Source organism: Bactrocera neohumeralis, chromosome 4 (genome assembly GCF_024586455.1).
Source record: "Bactrocera neohumeralis isolate Rockhampton chromosome 4, APGP_CSIRO_Bneo_wtdbg2-racon-allhic-juicebox.fasta_v2, whole genome shotgun sequence".
In the NCBI taxonomy this organism is placed as follows: Eukaryota; Metazoa; Arthropoda; class Insecta; order Diptera; family Tephritidae; genus Bactrocera; species Bactrocera neohumeralis.
This window is the reverse complement of record NC_065921.1, coordinates 15,296,016-15,316,657: the sequence shown is the minus strand read 5'-3', so window position 1 is coordinate 15,316,657 and position 20,642 is coordinate 15,296,016. Positions and strand designations below refer to the sequence as shown.

Here is a 20,642-nt window from a genome sequence, read left to right as displayed (position 1 = left end):
CCAATTTTGGCATTGGAGTTCGGTCAATAAATCTCGGTACCCATCACATAATTTTCGACCCTGCTTGAACTGTATTATTATCCTCTTGATACGGCTGATCCGATCATTTAGAATTTTTCACATGGCCTTTTAAGTTATTTCAGTTAGGTAATAAACGAAGCAATAAAAAATTTGATTTTGGAAATAATTTCGATTTTCAAGCCAAGAAAAAAAAAATCAAAATTTGGCCCAGTCCTTTGATCATATCTGTAACTAATATTTTTTTGTTTCTGGATTTGAGATAATTTTAAGCAGAGAAATCTCTGGGGTCATCTTGAAAATAGGGTATGGAGTCAAGGGAATCCAAAATTAGAAAAAGAATCCGATTATTAAAGTACATTAAAGTTCAGTACAGTAAATGTAAAAATCATATGCGTTACGAGTGAATATAACCTCTTAAGAAGACAACCCCAATTAGATCCCTTCGAGACACCCTTTAAGATGTAGCTGAAGCTAACGTGGCATTCAAAATAAAACAATAGGGCAATTCACAATCTGGTGCAAATGGTTTTGCATATTTGCTATTGCAAATTCGCTGTACATTTTGTTAGTGTAAAAGCATGATGGAGTCATGTGTAGAAGTTCACGCAAGTGAGGAAAGTTCTCTGATCGCCATTCACTTGGGAGTGGCCAGAAACTCAAGCAGCTCACGACTTCCCGTCTTTGACCAAGTATCCTCTGGGTAGCCTAAGAACATCCGTTTGAAGGCGAGCTAAAGTGAGAAGGCGAAACTTTCCCTCCGCAGGGTTGTGCGCTGGGTTTGGGACCCGCCACGTAAAAAAAACACCCCCAATGAAAGGAAGCAACAAGCCTCAACAAGCACCATGGCAAACGAAATAAGGACTACGAATTAAGGGCATGCACCTGGAATGTCCGGTCCCTTAATTGGGAACGTGCCGCTGCCCAGCTGGTTGATGACCTCGTGAATCACCGCCGTCCACGAAATGCGATGGACGGGACAAGGACAGAGACGAGCAGGTCCTTGTGGCATTTACTACAGTGGCCATATAAAGGAGCGCAAGTTTAGTGTGGGATTCATGGTGGTAGAGAGACTCCGTCGCCAAGTACAATCGTTCACTACGGTGAATGAACGTCTAGCCACAATCCGCATCAAAGCGAGGTTCTTCAACATATCGCTGATTTGCGCCCACGCCCCGACGGAAGAGAAGCACGATGTGACCAAAGATGCCTTTTATGAGCGCTTGGTGCGTGCTTGGCGACTTGGCAAAGAAGGTATCTTTGGCACTACGGTTGGTAAATTCAGCCTCCACGACGAAACATCCGCAAATGGGTTGAGGTTGATCGACTTCGCCGGGGCCTGAAATATGGTTATCTGTAGTACTAGATTCCAGCACAAGAAAATACATCAAGCTACCTGGCTGTCTCCGGATCGAAAAGCAACCAACCAGATCGATCATGTTGTGATAGACGGAAGACACGTCTCCAGTGTTCTAAACGTGCTTACGCTCCAAGGTCCTAACATCGACTCGGACTACTATCTTGTTGCAGCCAAGATTCGCACCCGACTCTGTGCAGCAAAAAACGAACGCCAACAAACAAAAGGAAGGTTCGACGTCGAGAAGCTGTAATCACAACTGACAGCAGAACGATTTTCAACCCGGCTTGCACTCTTGCTCTCTGAGAGCACTCGTCAACAACTCTGTATAAGGGAACTGTGGGACGGCATTTCAAACTCCTTACGTACAGCTGCAACCGAAACCATTGGTTTTCGGAGAATGCATAAGAACAGCTGGAACGACGAGGAGTGCCGTGTCGGAACAGAGAGAAAACAGACTGCCTACCTAGGAACGTTACCATCGACCACAACACGTGCGGGATGGGATAGATACCGAGAGTTGAAGAAGGAAGCGAGACGCATTTGCAGACAGAAAAAGAAAGAGGCCGAAATGCGTGAGTATGAAGAGCTTGATAAGCTGGCCGACAGGGGTATTGCTCGAAAATTCTATGAAAAAATGGGGCGGCTTACAGAAGGTTTCAAGACCGGAGCATACTTTTGTAGAACCCCCAAAGGTGATCTAGTCACCGATTCCGAGATCATACTTAAATTATGGAGGGAACACTTCTCCAGCCTGCTGAATGGCAGTGAACATACAACACCAGGAGAAGGCAAACCTGATTCCCCAATCGATAACGATGGAGCAGACGTTCCATTGCCCAATCATGAAGAAGTTCGAATAGCAATTACCCGCTTGAAGAACAACAAAGCGGCAGGGGCCGACGGATTACCGGCCGAGCTATTCAAACACGGCGGCGAAGGACTGATAAGGAGCATGCATCAGCTTCTTTGTAAAATATGGTCGGACGAAAGCATGCCCAACGATTGGAATTTAATTGTGCTATGCCCAATCCATAAAAAGGGAAACCCCACAATCTGCGCCAACCACCGTGGGATAAGCCTCCTCAACATCGCTTATAAGGTTCTATCGAGCGTATTGTGTGAAAGATGAAAGCCCACCGTCAACAAACTGATTGGACCTTATCAGAGTGGCTTTAGACCTTGCAAATCAACAACCGACCAGATATTCATCATGCGCCAAATCTTGGAAAAGACCCGTGAAGGAGAATCGACACACACCACCTCCTCGTCGATTTCAAAGCTGCTTTCGACAGCACGAAAAGGAGCTGCCTTTATGCCGCGATGTTTGAATTTGGTATCCTCGCAAAGCTAATACGGCTGTGTAAACTGACGTTGTAAACTGACGTTGTTAAAAGCTCCGTCAGGATCGGAAACAACCTCTCTGAGCCGTTCGATACCAAACGAGGTTTTAGACAAGGCGACTCCCTATCGTGCGACTTCTTCAACCTGCTGCTGGAGAAAATAATTCGAGCTGCAGAACTTAATCGAGCAGGTACAATCTTTTATAAGATACAACTGCTGGCGTATGCGTATGATATACAAACAGTCGTCGCACTCGCTTGGCTCTAACGTCACTGTTGACAGTCATAACTTTGAAGTCGTAGAAAATTTCGTCTATCTTGGAACCAACGTAAACACCACCAACAATGTCAGCCTGGAAATCCAACGCAGGATAACTCTTAACAAAAGGTGATAATTCGGACTGAGTAGCCAATTGAGAAGCAAAGTCCTCTCTCGACGAACAAAAACCAAACTCTATAAGTCACTCATAATTCCCGTCCTGCTATATGGTGCAGAGGCCTGTACGATGGCAACAACTCATGAGTCGACGTTGCGAGTTGTCGAGAGAAAAGTTCTGCGAAAGATTTATGGTCCTTTGCGCGTTGGCCACGTCGAATATCGCATTCGATGGTACGATGAGCTGTACGAGATATAGGACGAGATATACGACGTAAAAGATGAGCTAGGTCATGTTGTCCGGATGGACGAAAACACTCCAGCTCTGAAAGTATTCGACCAGTACCCGCCGGGGGAAGCAGAGGAAGAGGTAGACCTCCACTCCGTTGGAAGGACCAAGGGGAGAAGGAAAGCGTAGCGAAAAAAAGAATCGCGTAAGCGGTGTCTACGCCAATAAAGAAGAAGAAAGCAACAAAATGTACAGCGAATTTGCAATTGCAAATATGCAAGACCATTTGCACCAGATTCTGAATTGCCCTAATATTTGTATAAAATATTCATACGTACATTTCTATAGAAACGCTCTATTTAGAATCGTAAGTTTTTTTTTATAAAAGTTCACTGTCTCGTTCTTTGCATAATTTACTGTTCGGTAAGTGGATTGTTTCGTGAGCGTGCCTTGACGTGAACAGATTGGATATGACTGTTCCAGCATTTCTAAAAGCAGCAACAACAAAAAAGCTTATAGATAATTTCCCGTGAAGCATTTAAATAATTATTGGAAATCTAATATTTGCCGTTCAAACCGCTCCTCTCTAGCTTCGCTTTGCATGCTTTTGCATGCTGATATTAGAGCTTATCTTTGTGTATAGTTCTAATGCTGCGAGTTAAAGCGAAATTCACGCAGTTTCGCAGTCGCCGTCGTTGCTGATTCACTATGCAAATTCTTTCCACCATTTACAGGGTGTACTCGTCGTGACTTCATCAGCGGTTAACCTTCGCTAGCAACGTCTATGAAATCATTCGCTACAGCATCTTCTTTTTAATCGCTTTTAAGCGGGAAAGCGAGAAAACATATAAATTAAGTCATGCGCTGGGAAGCCTTATTAGTGTCTCTGATGTGTTATATTTAGAAACATACATACATACATACATATACATATATACATATGTATTACAAAACATGAGATCGTTTTAATTACTCAGGCAAAATAAGCCATAGGCGATGGCCATTTACAAAATTTTCTATAAAAATTTAAATTTTTAGTCGCAGGTTTGTAGCTAATATAATTTTAAGATTTTAAAATGTCCTCCGATCGCCTGGTGAGTTCGTTATACGTTTAGATTCTGCCCTGTTCTGGCTTTCCTCAATTGTATGTTTGTCATTCGCCTTCAGTATGTCTCACTGCATTAATTTTTCATATTCCTCAACTTTGTCGACGACATAAAACAATACGCCGACCAGACTCCGGACGCAAGAAACTTTAGACATGCACTCACAGCCATTAAAATCTTCTCCGCTTCTTCTCACCACACATTGGAAACGAAGAGCTTTGTTCTAGATACTGTACCAGGTTAAACCCCAACTTATCCTGAATCGACTCCGACATTCCAGAGCCGTTCTATACCAAACGAGGTTTCAGACAAGGCGACTTCCTATAGTGCGACTACTTCAATCTATTCCTGGAGAAATTAATCTGAGCTGCAGATCTGAATAGTGTATACAATTGCTGGCGTACGCCGATAATATTGGCCCCAACAATCGCGCCGACTGGATAAGGATGTCAAGAGTATGGGTCTGGTTGTGAACGAGGACAAGACGAAATATCTCCTGTCTTCAAACAAACAGTAATCGAATTCGCGAATTGGCTCCCACGTCACTGTTGACAGTCATAACTTCGAAGTCGTAGATGATTCCGTCTATCTTGGAACCACCATTAACAGGAACAACAATGTCAGCCTCGACATCAAACGCAGAATAACTCTTGTCAACAGGTGCTACTTCGGACTGAGTAGGCAACAAAGAAGTAAAGTCCTCTTTTGACGAACAAAGACCACACTCTATAAGTCACTCATTATTCTCGTCCTGCTATTTGGTGCAGAGGCATGGACGACGACAACATCTGGTGAGACGGCATTTCGAATTTTCGAGACAAGGTCAAAGGGAACATTTATGGTTATTTTGGTATTGGTAACGGCGAATATCGCATTCGATGGAAAGATGAGCTGTATGAGATATACGACGACATTGACATATGTAGTTCGACGAATTAAGAGACAGCAGCTACACTGTCTAGGTCATGTCGTCCGAATGGATGGAAACACTACAGCTCTGTACCCGCCGGGGGAAGCAGAGGAAGAGGAAGACGAACTTCGAGCGACTAGACGGAGAAGGACCTGGCTCCACTTTGAATCACCAATAGGCGCCAAACAGCGAAAGGGAAGAACAATTGACCAGCTGTTGTAAACTCGGCTATTACCGTGTAAGCGGAGTCTATGCCAATAAAGAAGAAGATTGAGAAGTCACATACATATCTCTCTCACTCTCTTTTCATCTTTCTTTAGAGTACTTTACTATGACGTATTGTCAACCCAGAGTGTGTAGCTCGTTTGGGGTTATATTATAGACTCCCTCAACTCAGTGGGGCATGTACCATGGACGGGTTTACTTAAACTGTACGCACAAATCAACTCGATAAATTTTTTTCTTAGATTGTTACAAGCTTTTTCATATTCGTATGAAATTTGATCTCCATAGTTTTGATATTTTCTGTTCCATCGGCCAGATGGCCACAGCTACGTAGTTGTAAGAATTCCTGCAGAAGTGTTTTGGGGAGTCTACTTTATCACGGGCACAAAGCATTCAGTCATACAAGGTCATGAAATCATTGAAACCCTAACTCTTTGTAGTCGTCAATCCACTTCGAAAACGTTAAAGAAACAGTGTTTGAAAATAGTCACCTTGGCATCATAGAGAGAGAAGAGGATCTCAGCATCTCCTATTGATCGACTAAACATATTTCGGCTATGAAACGTGTCAGACTCGTACTAAAATACCTGAATAAAAAAAGTCGCGTAGAGGTCATAAACGAAATGCTTGACAATGTAGCAGAGAGCCCTACATTCACCAAATGCGTCGAAGGTGTCGAACGGTCTAGCGAATGGCTTTTGGGGCGCCAGGACACTTCAGGCCTTCCAATCCGAAACTTATGACTAGTTTGTGGAAAACAGTCTTAAGCGGCATTCTTGCATTGGCTGCGGCGCTTACACAGCTGTCATTCAAACTGGCTGATCAAAATCAGAGTAAAGATCTTTTTATACCATTTTATGTAGAAGTAATAACTTACGATGATTACCATGGCAACGGTGCAGCTGTTTAACGTTTTTTCTTGTTTTTATGTAATATCATATACCCAGTAAGTATGGAATACTCCCCACATACACATATACAAATATTTATTGCATTTGTTGCGTTGACAAATACTCGGCAATAAATAATTGCACGCCTACACAGCGTATTTGCGTTAGTATTGCCTTGTAATTGCAGATGGCAAAGGTTAACAGTGCTCACTAAGCGGTCAACGATACTCACATGCACTTGCTAGACACTCCTGCAGCCATAAGCAGCACTTGCAGACCGCACAATAGCACAGACTACAGACAATTGAATACACAAAGTTTTTATTTAACAAACATAATTGCACACAGTGACAGTTGATGAGGCAATGGGGGTGGCGAGGGGTTGTTTTGAATGCATGTTTTTTTGTTTTTGTTTATATTTGTGATTCATTGCAAACTACACCGCCAACACCAACACCAACATTGACACCATCCGTCTTTCAGCTACTTTATTGTACACGTTACATCATTTATCATCGTCATCTGCTTAAACATCATTATCATTTTCTTCTACTTCTTCTTCAATTATCATAATCTTTTTCTTCTTCATTATCACCATCATCTTTTTTATCGTCATCATCATTATCTTCTTTTTTTCATCATCATCATCATCTTCTTCCTTTTCATCATCATTATCTTCTTTTTTTGATCTTCATCATTTTCTTCTTTTTCATCATTATTATCTTCTTTTATATCGTCATCATCATTATCATCTTCTTTTTCATCATCTTTATCTTCTTTCTTTCATCTTCATCATTTTCTTTTTTTCATCATCATCATTTTCTTTTCCATCGTCATCATAATACTTCATCATCATCTTCTTCAACATAATCATCATCATTTTCTTCTTCATCATTATCATCCTCAATACATTTATTACATCTATCTGTTTCGTCAATTTCTCTTCGTGTTAAAATTCTATCATTCAAATAGTAAGCTGTGGCCTTTGCATTGCCAACAATTCTACACTGCTGAGCAAAAACTCGAAACAACACTCTATGCATGTATGTGTGTATGTACTTTTTATATATATTTTTTTCTTTATATGTATGCATGTATTTAATGTAGGTATGTATAAGTATATCATAATAATGCAGCGCATGCGCAATTACGCCATTTTTCGCATTTTTTTTATAATAATTGTTGTTTTCTTTCTTTTCTCTTTTCGCATATTAGCTAATAGTAATTAATTATATAAATACAGGGCGTTAATATTGGTAGGTATAAGTGTGTATGTATGTGTGTGTATTTTTCTTCTTAATAGCCATTTAGCTTAAAAGTCATTAAAATTGTGGTCCGTTACGTTTGCTTTAATACATTTATGTTCCCTCCTTCCACACTGCTTGACGCAAATATTCACCGTTATTCTAACACTATATGCTTTAACCGCCTGCGTTCTTCTTCTTGTCTTCCAACTGCTGCTGGCCTTTACTCAAACATAGAATGGGAAATTACTTTTTTTAGTTGTTGTTGTTATGGTGCTGTGACTATTGCTAAGCGTGTAGCTCGTCTCTGCATGCGTCGACTGTTGCTGGTGGTGCTGCTGCTGGTTGTGATAATGCAATAGTTTGAAGTGACAAGCCGCGGTGACGCGACTGCTGAAAGCGCTACCGCTCGACTCCAGTTCGCCGGCAACTTCACGGATCGCCGTCACTAACTTTCACCTAGGCGTCGTGCTGGTCGGCATCTTTTCCAGAAAATCCTTAGCAAGCACATCTTCAATTTCGGCCAAACAGCTGGCGACCTCCTTATCGATATCGGCGTGATTGTGTGGGTTCGGGCAATTGACGCTCAGTGTTGAGAAGAAACCGTATAGATCTTGGAGAGAATGAATTTGCTGAAAGGTGAGCATCAAGTGGCGGCCACGTTTAACGTTGTTGGTCTGCAAAGCAAAAATATGTATATAAATACAAACTTATGAGCTTAAAATGCCTTTGCGAGTCTTACCGGCGAGTGCACTGCATACTTCATGTCCATCAGTCGGCCGATGCGTCTTATGTGCGGCACATAGATTGTCGTCGGCAGTGTGGCGGTCGTCGTCAGCTCATCACTGCTGCCATTCATAATCGGCACCTCCTCGTGAACATCGAATTCGGTGCCCACGAAGGCCCAACGATACATTTGGAAATGTGGCAAATTGGTTGCCGGCAGCACGCAGCCCAATTCCAGCAGCTTCGACGCTTCCAGTTGCACCGAACGCCAGTGTGTGACTTGATTTTGTGAACTCAAACCATTGCTGGAGGAATTCGATGACCATGAAACATCCATGCCGGAGAGTAAACGCATTTGTTGGCTGTCGTTTGTAACGAGTAGCAACAATAATTAAAATGATTGTTTTTTATTATACCGAGAAAAGCTCACCTCAAGTCCTCGCCATCGGATTTCAACTCTTGCTCCATGGCCAAGAACACATGTACCATCTCGGCGATGATAATGGGCCACAAGGATGTCACGTGATCGGCTGACATGCGCAGCAGGAGCACACGGAAGCAAAGGAAAACAGCTGCTTGAACGGAGGGCACCATGGAGAGAAGGCGTAAGCTGTTGGCTAGTTGTTCTGCAGAAGAAATTAGTTTATTTAATTTAGAAATGTTCATGAGATAAGTGTTTGAGGATTAATAAGGGCAATAGCAATCGGTTTTGAGACATTTTAAATTCATATAAACACTGCCTACAAAGCGCCTAAAAGTATGCAACATTTTCAAAAATTCAAAAATAAGCACTGCATACATTTAGGGAGCTGCCAAATCATCAAAACGAAAGACAATATTTTTTCAAAACTTTCAATCAACCGAAAGAACCCTAAATGTAGGCAATAACAAATTCCACAAAATATCCACTCATTGATTAAACGAAACTCACCTTGTATTTCGGGCATATACTTGTGGTACTGATCGAATTCACTGCAGAATATCACAAAGGCCAAGCGTTTCAGCAACATTGAGCGCTGCTCGTATTCCTGCTCGCGCGACGTGAAGATGTTCAAACTGCCGGTTTGCGTGAGCGACACCCGACTCATCAGTTCGCGGAATGTTGTATTGTCGTAGGTCATCAGACTGTCCATAATTTGCTTCCAGAAAGGTAGCGAGGAAATATCCAACTGGAAGAAGGAATTATCCAGCAACAAGTCGAGCATGTCCTTGCGCCACGCCTTGCGCGTATACTGATAACCACTAAGGCTGGCCAACAGACTGGAGCAGGCATAGAAGGAGGGCACATTGCGCGCCGTGTGATTTTTCAGGTATGGCGTAATGTTGTACAACAACGTCGTTATAATATTCACCACCTTATCCTTCTCCTGCGAGCCATACGCCACATCCAACAAATTAGCTAAGGTGGCCGCTAAAACGCTTTGCGCTTGCACGGCATACTGTTGCTGTTGGCCACCGATGCTATCGCGTAGACTACCCTCCGAGGTTATCGGCGAGATGTCCTCTTTGACGGCGAGGTTACGACGCAACCAAGTGGTTTGCTCCAAACACGAGCCAGCCACATTCGACAGCGAGTCGACCAGCCGCGCGGTGACGTCATGCAAGTCACGTATGTCCTTTTTGTCGGGGAACGGCATTTGCGGACAACGTTGCACGAACTCATTGAGCAACATGAGCAACACAAACTGTGCGGCTGGTGTGAGGTTGAGACAATCGCGCAGTAGCGCTAATAGAGAGCTCCACGAGTCGCCAAGTTGTGGCGCAGGTGCGGATTTCATGTAAAAATAGAATAATTCTAAGGCGCTCACTTCGATGGTGAGGTGCACTGGTGGTCGATGTATCGGCGGCGGATTGCGCACCACTTGATGTAATGTCTGCACGAACGAGTCCATCGGCATGACCCGAATGCTGGAGACCAGCGTAACGAGACTCAACTGTTCGGCGCACGCCTGTGGCGCCGAATTGCGTTGATACTGTTCGGGTATGCTGAGTGAAGAGAGCGGTTTGGCGCGTTTGGCATACGCTTCACCGCGCTCTTGCCAGGTAACGGCGACGGCTGCAAGGAAATTCGCGCCATGGTGTAGCGACACCGGCGATAGGAATTCCATTAGCTGTTGCTTGACCGGACGCACTTGACCCAATTCACTGTCCCACACAGCCGCAACGCTGGTAACGATGCGCGAGAGATGTGAAAGCACGGCATTGCGCGCAGCTAGCAGTTGAGGATTGCGTGGCGCCTGCGCTTCCGAGGATTGTGATGTGGCGGCAGCGGCCGCAGCAGCGCTGGACAGGAATGAATGTACAATGCTGTTGAGTAGTTGGCCGGTATTGGAGCTCTGCGCGGAGACGCTCGTTTGTGGATAGGCCTGGTTGAAGAGGTGTGAGAGCGTGGTCTGTTGTGTGTTGTCGAGTAGACAGTAGTGACAGAGTATGGTAATGGCTTCTAGCTGGGAGACAACGTAGTCTGGCGGAAAGCCACTCTGCTCCTTCAAAGACAATTTCGCTATGCGATCAATATTGTGACAAAGCTGATGTACGACGCTGATGACGATGTTCGTTAGCGAGCCGCAGCTAAAGCAATTCAGCGATGCAGTCACCAGATCGGTCCAGTTGCGGTGTAGATGCCGCAACTGATCATTCTGTAGCGCGCTTAGCACCGCTGCCAGAAACATTGGCTGCTGACTGATCAGACAGTTGGGCAAGTATTTGACATTCGTGGCGCTTGCTTCGCCCGCAATGTTGGTGAGACGCGTCGGCGATATATTACCGGAGGTATCTTCCTTGCTGCTACCAGCGCCGTTTGCGTTCGACCCACTGTTCTCTTGCTTCAGCAGCTGCACTTCATATTCAAGTTTTATCACAGACATGAGTAGGCGCAACAGCTGTAATTGCAGCGATTCGGCGTGCAATTGATCGTCTTGGGGATTGTTGAAGCTCAGTATGCGCGCAGACAGCGTATCGGACACGCGTTGTTTCTGCTGGCGCTGTTGGCCGCTAAACATGCTCACCGATGCGTTGAGACAATGTAGTATTACTTTTTGTAGTTTGCAACGTGCCATCAAGTCGGCGATGTAATAGGCCAGTCCCTTGCCCATGCCGCGCACAATATCAATTAGCTCGGCGCATATAAGCGACAGCAGTTCAACGCTCTCCAACTGCACGCGGCAATTGCCCATAACATCTTCGGCGTTGGGTGCATCGGCAGCGCTGTCCGCATAGCGCGCCTCATGATGGAAGAAGCCGCGCGCATAATAGAGACAAATTGTGACCAACACCTCCAGATGCATGCAGGCGCGATAGCTCTGCGCGTACTCGGTGTTATTGATGCTGCCCGTGAAGCCCTTGCCCTGCATGCATTTGCGATGACGTATCAGCAGCTGTTTCAGCGTGCCACTGGCCACGGAGGTGGTGATGGACAGACAGAGGAAAGTGCGTGTGTCACAGGTGATGATGTTGCGTAGCGTTTGGAATGCGTACAACGTTTGCTTGGTGTCGTAAGCGCCGCTTGCGTATATCAGCATATGCTGGTAGTAGGTGGGCATTTGGTCAGTGGCTAGGCGCGCGGATGTATCGCCTGCGCTTATGCTTGAATTGGCGCTCTTCATTGATGAACGTTTACTGCCCGCATCGCCCCCAGCGTTGCCGTTTTGTTGCTGCTGTTGAGCGGCGGCGGCATTTTGACGTAAAATCTGCAAATTCTGTTTGCTCTTCTCCAGTGTTTCCTGTGTGAGCGCCCACTCGGATTTCGGTTGGCTGGGCTTCTGACTTGTCTCCAAACTAAGCGTGCGTCGTTTATCCTCCACATTTATAGTGGAGGCGGTTGTGAGCGAATTGGATTGTGAGCGCGATTCGTAAAGCTCCTCATCATCGTCGTCGCTTTGCAGCGAATTGCATGTAATGGGCTCCTCCTGCAGACTGTGCGGCCCGGCCAGTCCAGAGTAGCTATTGTTGCTGTCCGTTGAGGTCTTCGAAATGCAGCTCATGCGTTTCTTATCACTGCCACCAGGCGACTTTTTGCCCGCGACATGTTTCTTCTTATGCAGTTTTGTTGTGCCATGCGCGCGCTTATGCTTGCCGTTGCCCGCGTTATGTTGTTGCTGTGTCTGTGGTGGTGTATCGATTGGTTGCGCGGACGTTGGCGCTACTACATCTTTGAGTGTGGTCTCTGTCGCGGCGCTTTCGTTGGCACTACCATTGTTGGCGCTGAAGTATTCATCGGCTGCATGCGCCGAGTCATCTAGTATACTAGAAATGTGTGTTGGCGCGCCCAGTGAAGAATGTTCGTCGGTTGTTGACGTGACCGAAGCTAAGCTCGAATCACCGGGTGTCTTTTCGCGCGTTAGTCGGTACGTTTTGCGATTCTTCGTGCGTTCGTGCTGCGAAAGTAACTCAGTTACGCGTTCGCAGTCGCCGACGAAACGTTTGAGATTGCCGCCCACACCGGTATTGCCATTACTAAGGACACCAGCACTGGAGCTGATCGTCAGGCTGTCGTCCTTCTCTACGCTGGTTTCGCGATTTTCCGATTCCGAATCGAACATGCTGCTCTCCGAGTCATCTGTGTAGTCGTGTTCGAAATCATGCGCGTCCAACTCCTCCTTATCATCGTCCTCCTCTTCGGCAGCATCGTCATCCTCAACTGCGCTCTTCACGCTTTGTGACTGCTCTGCTGGCTTTGCTGTGGAATGTGCCTCACTTTTCGAGGTCAATTCGTGCATTTCGCACTCGGTCTCATTGTCTTCGGCATCATCAAAGTCCGGCGAGTTGTCCAGCGGATTGACTATGAGTCCTATGGTGGCGTCTGGTATTTCTGCAGCGGGTATAGTTTGTGTGGGTGTTTTGTCGCTCAAAAAATTCGATGTTTTATTTTTGCTACTCAAAGCTACACCGAAAATCTTCTTGTGGAAACTACGTATGGGACTGCGTTTCTTGTTGCTGGAGGTGTCCATGTGATACTTAATGTTGCCATACTCAGAACTGATGGCATAAATATCACGTTCCAGCGAATTGTCGCTCTGCGCGCCGCCCAACTGTAGCTTGTCGCTCGCCTTAGCTTGTCCATTACCCTCTTCGCCGCGCTCCTGCTCCAGCACGTGCAAATGCATAATGCTAATACGCTTCGTCTGCGGACCGAGTAGTATTTTGTAGAGCGGCTTAATGAGACGCGGCAAATCGCCGCGCAGCAAAGCGGACTGCAACCATTTGGTGACACAAGTGCGCACAGACATATATTGCGGCAGCGCCAACGTATCCAATACCTTTAGCAGCGTTTTTTCGAAACCCTTTGAGGGCTGCTTGTCACGTCCCAAATGCCAGAGCAGCTCAAACTTGCGAAAACTCTTCGATTCGCTCTCTTTGAGCTGTTCGATTGCTGCGCGCGCTACTGGACGCGCTGGTGAAGCACACACCAATTGCACATCACGTGCGCGATCGTAACGGTAACTACGTAGTGCAGTTTGCGGCAACATACTGCTGTATTGTTCGCCCCAGCTGGCAGCGGCCAAGGCATCGGCGGCGGCAAATTGCTGATGCATGCTATGCGCATACATGCGATTGCCGATGATGGTCTCCACCAGGCCGCTCTCCAAGCAGTTGTGCAGCTGATAGAGCAGCGATGTGATCTGCGCTGGATCAACACCCGGTTCGCCCAGGTAATTCCACAGTACAGAGGTGATCAGCTGGAAGATGCGCGTTTTGTGTTCAATATAGCTGACGTGACCAAATTTGAGCAGCGGCAGCATCACCACGAAGGTCACACCGGGGCTGGTGGTGTGTTCGATTTGCGACTTTAATAGGCTGGAAAAGAGTGGAGTTGTTATTAGTTGTTGTTTCAGTGTAAATGAAGTTTGTCATACCTTATTAAATCGAAGAGCGTCGTTATCGCTGCTATCTGCATTTCCTTGTCGCTCTGCGTGTACGCCGTAACCAGACAGAGCACCTTCAACCAACTCGGTATTTCTTTGTCATTCTTATCCAGCACAATATTCTTATTGCAATTGGGGAATGTGGACATTTCAACGAGCAAATTCGCTGCCAATTTGATGGCGCCACGCAAACTATTCGATACACGTAGATCCATGAGCGCTTGTATGCGTCGTTCGGTTCTGTCATCGCATGTCACTTGCGCTTCGTCGCCATCATCGCTCGCATCGCTGGTGGTCGAGTCAGTGCCTGTGGCCGCCGTGTGTCCCAAGGAGCGATTTAGTAGGCTGTGCAGCTGTTTGGAGCGACTCATTACATTGACGCGTAGCGTGTCAAAGAGTCGCTCGATCTCTAGGAGCCGTTCGGGGCTTGCGTCTTCATAGATCTGCTCATTTTGGAAAATATGCTCCACACTAAGCGGCTGTTCGCGTTCTACTTCGACTTTAATGCGACATTTCTCTTCGTCCACGGCAGTGGCGCGTTTAATTTGCAACACGTGACGTGTCAAATAGAGTTCGAAGAAAATCTCATATTGTCTAATGCATTTTTCTAGTATTGAGAATTCTTCTTCGTTGTTGGCGTTAGCGTCGTTATAGTCGAAAATCAATTCCTCCACACGATCTTTGGCCAACTGCTCGGTGGCCGGTGCGCTCTTTGGCAAATCATCAGTTTCGTCCTTGGTTTGCAGTAAAGCTGGATCGAGCGATTTGGGTCCGCTGAGTGCGATGTCCTTGGGACGCGTCTTCTTGGGACTGGTGCGTATGCGCATATACGGTTTTGTGGCTTTCGATTTTAATTTTTTAATGCTCAATGGCGTGTCCAAGTCTGAGGAGGATTGTGGCTCGATAATTTGTCCGGTGTCGGGGCAAATCTGTGTGTGCAAAAAAATATTTTACTTTAATTTAGGAATATTTGCGTATAATTTGTTGCATTTCAAACCTCTTTGTCCAGTTCAGATAGCTTCGATGTTGATTTGGCCTTCTTCTTCTTCGGACTTTTGCGCTCCATATGTTGATTGGAGTTCGAACGCCGCATTGGCGGCTCTGTGTAAGCGCTATGTGCGTAACCGCCCTTATGTTTGCCATGCTGAGACATGCCATTGCTGTCGTCACCGGAGAAATGATTTAACTTGGAATCGGATTTGCTCTTCTCCAACGCATACATAGCGCCAGCAACTTGCGCAATCGATGTGTTCTTCAGCACACTTTTGTTGGCGTTGCCAGCTTTCTCATCGGACGATGAATAGTAGCCGTGATTGGTGCGCGGTACAAGCTTTATGGGGCTACTGTGTGTAGGAAAAGAAAAAAAAAAAAATAAACAGTTTTTGAAATATATATTTTTTTAGGTTTCATAGAGTTTACTTACGTAATCATGGGCTGCACGCGTGAAACAATTTTCATGCAAAGTTTCAACGAAGCATTTACTTCGTCACTATTTATATTATCTAGGTGTATGGTGAGCATCTGTGTGATAGCTAGAAATACTTTTGGCAAATAAATGCGCGTCGTTTCATTGTACATTTCCAAGGAGATGGTTTCAAGTAAAAATTCGGTTAGATAGCATATTTCCACCAGACTAGGATCGCCAGAGCCGACTTCACATTGAAACTTCGTTTCATTGCTGTTGCGCGAAATGCTGCGTGATAATTTGCCTCTCGATTGTGAGCGACTCATCGATTTGTTGGTCTGAAAAATAACGAACATTAAAATAAATATTTAAAAAATATAGGTTATGTTGAAAATACGTCACAAACCGAAAAGGTTCTTGAACAAACACTATCATTTACTCACCTTCTTGCACGACTTGTCATACATGCTCGTCATGAAACTCCAAATATACACTGGGTCGAATGTGGCGAATAACAGATTGGCTGACTTGACCACCTCCGCATTGCTGCTGCTCGACAACGACATCGTGCGTATAATATCGCAGAGCACATGGTCTAGCACAGCGCTACCGATTTCCGCTTTATCCAAGAGTGACACCATTATACGATATGGCTTCACATCTACTGGATTGCTCTCCAAACTGAATTTCAGTGTACATATTAAAGATTTTATGACAATATGTTTCGAATGCTTCTCAAAATATGTTTCCGTCTCGGCGGGTGCGCCATCTAGAGAGGCTGTGTCATAAGTGGGCGAATTCTTAGCCACCTCACTGCCAAGCAACCACGAATATAAACGTCGATTAAGTGACATATCACGTCGTAGTATTGTATTCAAACCATTCGTAACCAATTTGATGAGATCCGCTTCGGTTAGGTAGATGGTATGCATGGGAAAGCCAAGTAGTAGAAATTCTAAGGTATTACGTTGTACTAAAATGACGCTATCATTGAGGCAAGCGCATAGACCGGACATCATAATATCACGATTGTGTCCCATAATAAATACTTGTTCCTGCATGCTCAAGCGTTTGTTGAAGTGTTCAAGTAGATAGGTGACAGCAGGCAAACGTATTGAAGCATTTGTTGCCATACATTCCCAGAGCACGGTGTAAAAGTGTGTTGGATTGACGGCGGTGCAGACTTGCGTAAGCAGCGAGTTGGTGCGATCGAAATGATCTAAGCCATTCTCATAGCCAGGCAGTACACCGCTGAGAAAGCCACTAAGCGCTGGACGTAGTTTATCGCCCAGTGGCACAAAGTAGGTCTCATAAATGCCCAAAAGTGCGGGACGCACATTCATTGCCGCATAACCGAGTAGTGGGAAGAGACCGGCGCTGGTTGAAAATAAGAAAATATAGATATGTGAGCATTATAATAATTTATATGATGTAAAGTCAATGCAACGAACCTGTATATGAAAAGCTCTTGCGCCAAGCGCTCTGCGCCTGTTTTGCCGAAGATAACATCGTAGGTCTCCAGTGCTTTTAAATGCACACCAGATGGCAGTGCTGGATGCATGCATTGCGCCAAACGTTTTGAGATTTTTATGCGTCGCGGTATTACTTGGTATTGTGTATTTCCGGATATTGCCTGCAGAGTAATGTTTATAAAATATATACATAAATATGTATATTATTTTAGTTGAATGACTGATAAAATTTCCAAGTCCAGAAATTATAATACGATTAATGGTAATTTACATGCACACATGTCCGCATATGTAATTATAAAACAATTATCGTTGAAAAAATAATTAGAAACCACAGCAAAGGGCACAGACATTTTTATCAGTAATTTTTATGTGTATATATGTTGAATTTTAACAGCCCAAATAATGAACATACGTACATACATATATGCATCTGTACGTAGTAACAGCACTTTGTTGACCTTTAACTTGTTTCCCTGATTTTTTTCTCACTTATCACCGCTCATTTTCGTAAAGTACCAAATTTAATTTGAAAACAAAGAAATTCTTTATCGCTTGCATAAATGGTTGTAAAAAACCTTAAACGTGTGAACTGATAAGAATCACGTAGCAGGCTCAGTGACCCAATGTTGTAAGCAGACCAAATTTTAAGAAATAAACTTTACTTATAATAATTTCCATCAACAATTAATAATACATTTAATTCGTATCAATCAATATTTATTCACGCTTTTATTTTTACATCTGATGCGTCAGTGTAGACATGAGTATGAGTATGTGGTTCAGTAATTAATTTAATTTGACCACACTTTATCATAAACAAGAAAAACGTTAACTTCAGCTGCACCGAAAATATAATGTGGTTGTCCAGTTTCAAAAGAGCAGCTTCTTGATAAGAAAAGTACATGTGCAAAATTTCAAATCGATATCTGAAAAACTCTACTGGCTTAGTCGCTTATATTCAGACAGACGGACATGGCTAAATCGATTCTGCTCGGTATGCTGAACATTTTCATATGTATTTTAAATGGTCTGCGACGTTTCCTTCTGCGTGTTAAAAACTTCCTGGCTTACATAATATACCCCGATTAGGGTATAAAAAGAAGTACTATACTTATAACTACTAGCAGCATGTATGATATATTTAACTACCAGCTGTTCTGCCTTAAAATTTATTACTCATCCAACAAAATAAAATATAGTTGGAAGCTATTTATCAATAAAGGGGGTGATCACAAAAGCAATGTAATATATTTCATGCTTTCGTGAAGCACGTTTTATTATCAATATTGCCGCTTTTTATCTTTAAGCATATAAATAAATAACTGTGTATGAGTCAGTTGTAAATTATCTGCACATTTATCTATATTTAATTTGCACAATACTTTTAGCCAACTGTCAAGCAAATAAATATTTGCAATACATTCCATTGTTTACATATGACTTCCTCTTTAATACATTTGAATTGACGTTTCACCAAATATCATTATGACTTATGTATGTATGTACGATCAGCATATGTTCATTTTACCTTGCTAAGCTTGCCAAGCGCTGATATAAGGTCAGCCCATTCGCTTGAATATTCAAAGTTTCGTAACGCTTTATCAATATTTGACATATAATTACGATATTTCCCTTCCGCCAGCAATTTCTTCTCCTCCATCAAAGCATCGGCTGTATCCATTTTTCATTTGTTACTTTTATTATCTTTCCAATTGTTGAATTAAATTTCCAAGGAAATTAAATGTGATGCTTGTTGTAGAGTGTTTTATATTTGTGGTAAACCTGTAATAATACAGTAATTAATTATAAAACATACACATAAATAATGCAAATACAAAATATGCAAATGAGATTTCAAATGAAAAGCTAACTTCTACTAGTGTTTTCTAACATGTCTAAAGTAGTGCGACCATTTTAAAAATACAACTAATATCCTGCATGACATCTGCTGATTCCCACAACACTTCAAATTCCTATAAAGGAAGTATAGAATGTAGCACATCAATTATTGCAATTAAAATGGAAAGTTTATAGAAAAATCGATTGACATTGAACTCTGCCACTTGCAGATTTACAGATTCACATTACGAAAGAACACTTGTTGCATTGTGACGTGTGCGAAAGGAAAACGCCAATTCAATTATGCCACACCATTACGTCCATAGCAACCATATTGTGCATACATGTATTTGAATTGTTAATGTTCAGTATGCAGTCTTTTGGAATTTCTAAATTTTGATTGCAACACATTTTCTTAGTTTACTTTTCAATTACGTGGTTCTTGGTTACTATTCCAGTGGCTGCTGCTGTGTAATAAATGAAATTTACATGTACGAGCTATATGTATGTATTTCCCCGTAGACGTCTCAGAGTTTCACTAGATCAGCGATAAATGATTAGTGTTGTTCACAAATGGCACGAATCGCAGCGTCGAGCATTCACTCGAATTCAAACGAACTGTTTTGTGTGTGAGTTTGCTTTCAATTATTGCGAATTTAATTCTATCGCTCCGTCAATCGAGCGATTGTTTATTTACTTCATTACGTTTTGTTCTCAACACAACTACTAGATGTATGTAAATATTCGCAATTTTCTTGTGTGGGTAACATTTATGTTTTGATTTTTTGTTTGCTAATTTTTGTTGCATGTATTTTGCTCTGCTTTCGTTTTTAACCCTCCGCCCCTTCCTTCCTGAAATGTGATGTTTGCCATTAACTTATATGTCGCGCCGAGGGTGGCTGTGTGTAAATCGTACAAATCAATGGAAAGTGAGACCACAAGTTAATGTTGCTTTAAAAAGAGCAAGTCTACCTCCATCACTAACTACCAGACATATGTATGTCTCGTCTGGAACTAAACAATAACAACAACTTCTTTGTTAGATTCTGCCCACAGCACTGATTGTTGTTATTTTCAAGTTGTAGGTGTTGTTCCAGCATAAATCTAATATACCTTTACTGCGTTGTTGCCGATGACACACCAGTCAATCAGCCAATGCCAACCCAATTTAAAACTTTCAAGTATTATTTTTTAGTTTTACTTCACTTTTTCTTTCTTTCAATTAGCCAAATCCATAAAATTTTCAACTCATACTACTTTTACATTAAAATGTTTTTCCACCTGCAAAATTTGTTGCAAATCCTAAAGTTGTAACTAAATTATATTTGTATCACATAATTGTGGCTTTCGATTATCGTTTTTTCGCAAGAAATGTAAAAATTGCAAACGATTGCAACAACTTCAAAGTGAAAAACAGTGAAAAAATCTGAATGTATATTCACTGACGTAGAATAATCTGTTTGACAAGTATGAACAGTGCTGCCCAGTCTGAACAACCATGGTTGACGTTGCCAATGGTGTTATTTAGGGAAATAATAATTGTGATTTGGTGATTTTGAATTTATTTAAGTGGTGATATTCTTTTAATAATTTTTTTGGTATCTATAGTTTTCATAATAAGTATTATTTATGTTT

General features: G+C 43.2%; 1 protein-coding gene across 1 annotated transcript; it reads right to left on the bottom strand.

The window, feature by feature from the left end:
* Positions 1 to 6,758: 6,758 nt before the first annotated feature.
* Positions 6,759 to 20,438, bottom strand: LOC126757376 (protein dopey-1 homolog). The gene is made up of 11 exons (XM_050471239.1): positions 20,289 to 20,438; positions 18,697 to 18,950; positions 17,145 to 17,326; positions 16,137 to 17,070; positions 15,712 to 16,031; positions 15,286 to 15,631; positions 14,280 to 15,217; positions 9,356 to 14,220; positions 8,855 to 9,050; positions 8,441 to 8,786; positions 6,759 to 8,375 (listed from the first exon to the last, which is right to left on the bottom strand). Exons 2-11 carry the CDS (start codon positions 18,847 to 18,849, stop codon positions 8,154 to 8,156), a joined length of 8,502 nt encoding a protein of 2,833 aa, XP_050327196.1. The 5' UTR covers positions 18,850 to 18,950; positions 20,289 to 20,438; the 3' UTR covers positions 6,759 to 8,153.
* Positions 20,439 to 20,642: the final 204 nt, after the last annotated feature.

Coding starts and splice junctions, on each gene's coding strand:
- LOC126757376 (XM_050471239.1), bottom strand. CDS start 18,849: ATGGATACAGCCGATGCTTTGATGGAGGAGAAGAAATTGCTGGCGGAA. Junction 17,071..17,144: donor CAAGAGCTTTTCATATACAG/GTTCGTTGCATT, acceptor ATTTTCAACCAG/CGCCGGTCTCTTCCCACTAC. Junction 15,632..15,711: donor CGCGTGCAGCCCATGATTAC/GTAAGTAAACTC, acceptor TCCTACACACAG/TAGCCCCATAAAGCTTGTAC.